Source organism: Lissotriton vulgaris, chromosome 5 (assembly GCF_964263255.1).
Source record: "Lissotriton vulgaris chromosome 5, aLisVul1.2, whole genome shotgun sequence".
NCBI classification, from domain to species: Eukaryota; Metazoa; Chordata; class Amphibia; order Caudata; family Salamandridae; genus Lissotriton; species Lissotriton vulgaris.
This window is the reverse complement of record NC_141693.1, coordinates 1478463062-1478469061: the sequence shown is the minus strand read 5'-3', so window position 1 is coordinate 1478469061 and position 6000 is coordinate 1478463062. Positions and strand designations below refer to the sequence as shown.

The window sequence follows — 6000 nt, the reverse complement described above, 5'->3', positions numbered from 1 at the left end:
CGACACCATCCGACTTGAAGTTAACCACCTGAGGTTCAGGAAACTTTTAAAGACCTTTCTGTTTCCTTGAGACTTTGAGAAATTACTTGGTTGTCCAATCCGCTGTGATGCCTCCGGGTAGCCATGCGCTATATAAGTGCGTAGTCATTCATTCATTCATTCATTCAAATGTACCTTTTGACTCTCCCGCACCCTGTATGCCACTCGACTACGAATCTCTCGCGGCTGCCATGTGTCCCTCTAGGCACGTGTTCGTCCTCCATTCTTACTTGTTCCTGTCCCCGCATTGCTCTGTACCTACACCAATCGACCCCCTTGTTCTTCTTGTTCTCTTTTAACCTCTACTCAGCAATCCAGGTGTTCCAGCACCACCTTCGACGAACAGCTCCCTGGGCTTTTGCACCTCAGCCAAGCCTGTGCTCGGGAGGCTGGGCTTGCTCTTGTGAGTGACAGGAAGATCAACTAATTGAGAATGCCTTTAAGATCTGCACATCACAAACCCATCCTTTTCCAGCTTAGCTGATCAGCAGGTCAACTCTGATTGGATAATGTGACTGTCTGTCAGAAGTACGTATCCAGTGGGGAACGCGCAGGGGCCGCTCGACCATCCATCTGTTTCTGTGGCAAGGCTGATACCCGGTCGGCCCAGAGCGGAGAAAGAGGCAGACAGGTCCCTGGCAGTGGGAGGCTGGGGAGCTCAATGACTTGAAGAGGTGGCCAGTCGGCGCCGGGAGCCCTGGGGGTCCACTGACGAGGGAAAACGAGGAATACGGAGGGCTACTGGGCTGGCGTTTCCATGCGAGAAGCCGGTCATAGGGGAATGCTAGGCGTCTGCTGACTGGGGGGAAAGGTAACGGAGTAGCGCGTGAGGGCTAGGACAGCGACAAGGAAACTCTGACAAGGGAGTGGTGCTACAGAGGTCATAGATAGGGTGTGTGCGAGGAGCCGGTGCGGGGTTCAGGGGAGGGGGCTAGGGGAGCCGGTGTTCGCACATCCAGCTGGTACACGGACGGTTGGTAGCTGAGTGGCAGGACAGCGTGCGAGTCAGAGGACAGAGGAGCGCGAGGATAGTCGGAGGGCGCGCGGGGGGGCAACTGGCAGTGGCGCGAGGCTGGCAGGACACCCAGAGTCTAACGGAGCCGGGGTACCTGGAGGTCATGGGGTCAGGAGAGAGCAGCGGGGCGCGGCTGGTCCAGGGCGAAGGGTGTCCCTCGTGGTGACAGGATGGGCTTGCCGCTGGACTGAGAGAACCGGAACCGAAGCTTATCACAGATCTTAGCCTCATCCGCCGGGTCTGGGGCTCCAGACTCTCAGAGCTGCGCCACCCCTCAGCCTGGGAGGATGAAGCGGTGCCTGTCGGTGGAGCTGAGGCCCGACGAGCTGGGGCTGCGTGGGGAGACGGAGGAGCCGCCCCCCGACGAGGACGAGGGGTCCGAGGAGCCGCTGGCCATGGAAGCACGAGGAGAAGCCGGGGAGCCCACCCAGGCTCCTGCCCGGACCAAACCCCCCGATTTGAAGGTACAGGTACACGCTCTGGGATTCAAAGGGGGGCATGTACAAGGTCGGGTAATCCAAAGGAACCGGACTGAAGGCACGGTTGGGGGCGGGTGGGAGGCATGTGCTCGACCAACAGGGCAGAGGAGGTAGCGTAACGGCCAGAGCTGCCGGCCTTGGAACTGGGGAACCAGGTTCGAGTCTCAGCGTCAGCTTAACATCCTGTGATTCTGGGCACATCCACTTAATGTTCTTGTAGCTCCCAAACATTGGATGTGTCCTTGTGTAATGCACTCTTTTGCTCATGTAAAGCGCTCCATTACCTTTGGGTCGAGTTCGCGCTATGTAAGAAGAGCAAAAAATAACCAAGCGGTAAGAGGCTAAAGGCGGTGAGGGGTCAGAGATTCGGCAGAGGAAACCATCATTCAATCCTAGGGTGGTGATTGAACAACATGTATTATTTATGGACAGGTGGGGCGGGCAAGGTGGGATATCCCACACGATCAAACCTTCGAGCCAACGTACACAGTAATTGGCATACATCAGTGACTGAAGAGCATGGATAGCAAGTGCAACATAAAGCTTCTGAGTACTGTAGGCACAACCTGCAACAAATTGCACGATATAAAAAGAGTTTGCCCGTTTTGGGTCTAGCACAGGCATGTTTTAGGAATGTGTGTCTGCCTGTCATGAACCGAATTAGTCGATCTAGTTGCTTGCAATATTTGAGATGGAGCTGTGGTCACTTTGGACGAACCTCTGGAAGATGTGCAAATCTCGGTTTATGTCTGATAGTACTATGTGCATTATGAAAATACCGTGGGCAGAGCATTATTGCTGGGATTTTTTTAGATAGAATTGGGACTTCTAGTCATTATGCAGAGGTGGACAGCACTGTCACAATGATGAACCCCAGAATCGAAAGTTCTTGGACTAAGCATTGTCATCACCTATTTGTAGCGACAGGAAAAGCTTGATAGTCCTTAGTATGATTGTACTCTAGTTCCCTTGCAACTCAAGCGATGAAGCCACTATGTCTGTTTAGGCAAACCATGACTCCCAAGCAGCCTTATCGCACAGTACAGTATGTAGAAGGGCAGTACACAAGTAGCTGCACCAATCAGAAATATTGCATTTTTTGGTAAAGTATCTAACTATCCACGTGTTTGAAGGGAGGCAGTAAAAATTGGGTAAATAGGGTGAAAGTGGAGTCACTGCTCAACACTCCATGTACGAATTTCTTTCTGATAGCATCTTGCTGGGCTGTAATATTCTCCTGGGAAAAGTGTTTGGGATGGCTCTTGAATATAGCCATGAAACTGCCTCCACAAAAGGAGTTTGTAAATTGTGGTTGTAGATCATTTTCTTGGAAATGGCTCAATCAAGCGAGGTGCACTCACACAATATACTTTCCAGAATAATATCCATTTCTTCTACCGTCTGGATACCTTGATCTTTTTAAAATATAATCTTATATATAACTGTAAACCTTCCACTTTCAGTGGCACGTTTGTAACCAATATATCACATACATTTTCAAAGACTGCCACCAATCAGTGTAATTCTGAACTTATCTTGAGGCGATTATTTTCTAAAGAGGCAAGATAGTGGTATATTTATGGACGAAACACAAGGCCTTTAATACTATTGTTGCAAGGTGGAAGCCAATATCAGGTCAACAACTCAAGAGAAGTGTATTTTCCTCTCTAACACACACGATGGGACACTGTCAGGCTGGACCAGAAAATAGGTCCAGGATCCAAAGTAAAAGAGCCCCCCACTGAAGAATGAGTTAGCTAAAAAAATGGCCACATTTGAAAATCAGAACAGTTTTGAACTTGAAGAAACACGCAATGTAGTTTTTGTGCAAGGTATGGGAGACTTCATGCCGTTGTGTTTGTGGTAGGCAATGTTTGTGGTAATAGGGAAATTATCAGTAAAAAACAGTCTGCCAGACCAAAAAACAGAACTACAAACAGCTAAAAAATCGCCCACAAACTGGTCTGTCTGACCAGCCCTTTGTGCACTGCCAGATTTCCCTGCAGACCAGTCTGACCCTGAAGAGAAAGACTGCTAATTTTTGATCTGGATGGAAAAGATCCGTTAAAAAGCATAGATGATATAAAAGTAGTGCCATTTTGTATATTTTTTGTAAATGTATACATTTTACAACAGCTACATACAACAAAAACCTTTTAAAACAATTGTAAACAAAGCAGGCTTAATGGCATCCTACAGAACAATACTCACCAGTTCTTAGCACCATATTTGAGCTATATATCATTTATTACATACTTAGAGTTGATCTTCTCTGGGGTATCAATCATCAATCCTTACCTCTATCATGTCTGACCAAATGCCCAGATCAGCCATCAGTTTTTCTTCTGCCTTCGCCTCCTTCATTCTTTGAAATTCCGATCCCTCACTCCACCACGTACTGCACCCGTTACGCCACTGGCGATGGACTATGTGTGGACAACAAACGTATCTCTAATCCCTGCGTTTACAAGGTGTTGCAGGCTACTAAAATCAGCATGCTTGATCTTGCTTGGATTTAGTTTAATCGAGTTTCCGTTCGCCCACTGGCTTGTGGCTTGAAGGCAAAGAGAGAGTGAGTAAGGAATGTGATAGGGTAGATGCTTGTGCTTTTCATGCAGTATTCTGAGCTGCTTTTTGATTTTTTACATATAGAGCGTTAACCTAAACGTGTCTAAGAGATGCAACAGTTTGTAAATAGAGGTCAAGAGTACTGCAAAAGGGAAAAGTACCAGAGGCCTTTGAAGGTTTGTTGTGATGGTTTGAACCGCAAATGGAAGTAGAAAGAGTCATTACTTAGGTGCAGAGTACTAAGGCATGGCAGCTCCAAATGAGAGCCCCAAACTCTGAGATGCAGGCAGCTCGGATAGATTGTAAAGCCACCTGGAGCAATAATAGGGCCGACTCTGTATTTCTGGCAGAGAAGAAACATCTGAAATGTTTTGAAGCCCTTCATTTTCTGACTGTACTCTTCCAATTTACTAACTCGGTGAAGGTTGGAAATGGGCCAAAATCTGACTGTAACTGAAAATTAAATTGAACATTTCTAAAGAAAATGTGACACGGGTGTGCTTGGGGGACGAATGCTGTGCTTATTGTGGGTAGAGTTGAGCAGTTTTCCTACATCACCTAGATAGCTGGCTGAAAACTTGACAATATTGATACAATTCTGGGTATTCTTGGGCCAAGCTAGGTAATGCTGGGAGAGTGTGTGGCATCTGCAAAAAGAAGAGATGATAGACTGAATGCTGAATTAATGAAACATTCACCCTCAGTCACACATCTGCGGTAAATCCATCATTTTGTTTGCACGCCATGCCATTCCAGTTTAGACCCAGCCATATGCAAATCAGTCTTGACACTGTTCCCCATGGGAACAGTCCAGCCCGAACTGCCATGCCAGGGCGTTCCTGGACCAGAAACAAGCATCCTGGGACCGGTTTTGGGGTAACTGCCCTCATCAACCAGGCTAGCTTGAATCTGGTGGCGTAACGACCACAGGGCCCACGTCTGGGCCTACCCTTCCAACTTGGGACGACAAATGCAAAAAAAGATTTGTGACTGGGGGTGAGTGTCTGAAAAGTTTCAGCGCTCTGTCCATCATCTCTTTGTGTTTGGAGTGTGTGGCATCTACAGTTGATACTGTTATGTTATGTTATGTTATGTTATAAAAGCTTGTAAAGCGCGCAGCTGCCCCAGCAAAGGGGCGTCCCGGCGCTAAATCCAGAAGAGGGAACCAAGAGTGGAAAAACGGAGTAGTCACAAACAAGAAGGAATTTTACGGAAATGAATGAGTTTTTATGGCTTTTCTAAAGACGGACAGACTTTCCATTTCTCTAATGTGAGTTGGTAGAGCATTCCAAGCTTTCGCTGCAAGAACGCGGAAAGAGCGTCCTCCCGCTCTACTACGTTTGAACGGGGAACTTCAACTAGGTTTTGACCAGCCGAACGTAGTGCCCGCGAGGGGATATACCAGTTCAGTAGCGTACAGAGCATTTTAGGAGTAGCCAATCTCAAGATTTTAAACGAGATACAGAGAGTCTTAAACTGTATTCGTTGGGCTAGTGGAAGCCAATGGAGCCTACGGATGGTAGCAGAAATAGGCCTAAATTTGGGCAGACCTACTAGAGCTCTGGCAGCCGCATTTTGAATACGTTGCATTCGGGTGATTTCTGCCTGGTTAGCACCTAGCAGCAGTGAACAGGCATAGTCAAGTCTAGATAGCACTGTGGCCTGGACAATCAGCTGCCTGGTGGCAGAATCAAAAAATTTCAGAACAGATTTGAGGCTGCGTAAGAGCTTGGCAGCACAGAGGTGCTTAGGCATTTGATTTGCTTAGTGATAATTAATGGTAAAACAATGGGCATTGGGCACACTATACTTAGTGCTGTTTGAATAAAGTGTGATGGCGTGATACCAAGAGTGAAGCCTGAAAAGCTTGCGTGTGTGAGGTCAGATCCATGCATATTC

General features: G+C 47.6%; 1 protein-coding gene across 1 annotated transcript in view; it reads left to right on the top strand.

Annotated features, from left to right (window-relative positions):
- Window positions 1-1122: 1122 nt before the first annotated feature.
- TMCC2 (transmembrane and coiled-coil domain family 2) overlaps window positions 1123-6000 on the top strand; it is a 524849-nt gene continuing 519971 nt past the window's right edge. The window contains exon 1 of the mRNA XM_086923447.1: window positions 1123-1518. Coding sequence (XP_086779573.1) covers window positions 1342-1518 — 177 coding nt within the window. The 5' untranslated portion in view covers window positions 1123-1341. The remainder of the gene's footprint in view (window positions 1519-6000) is intronic.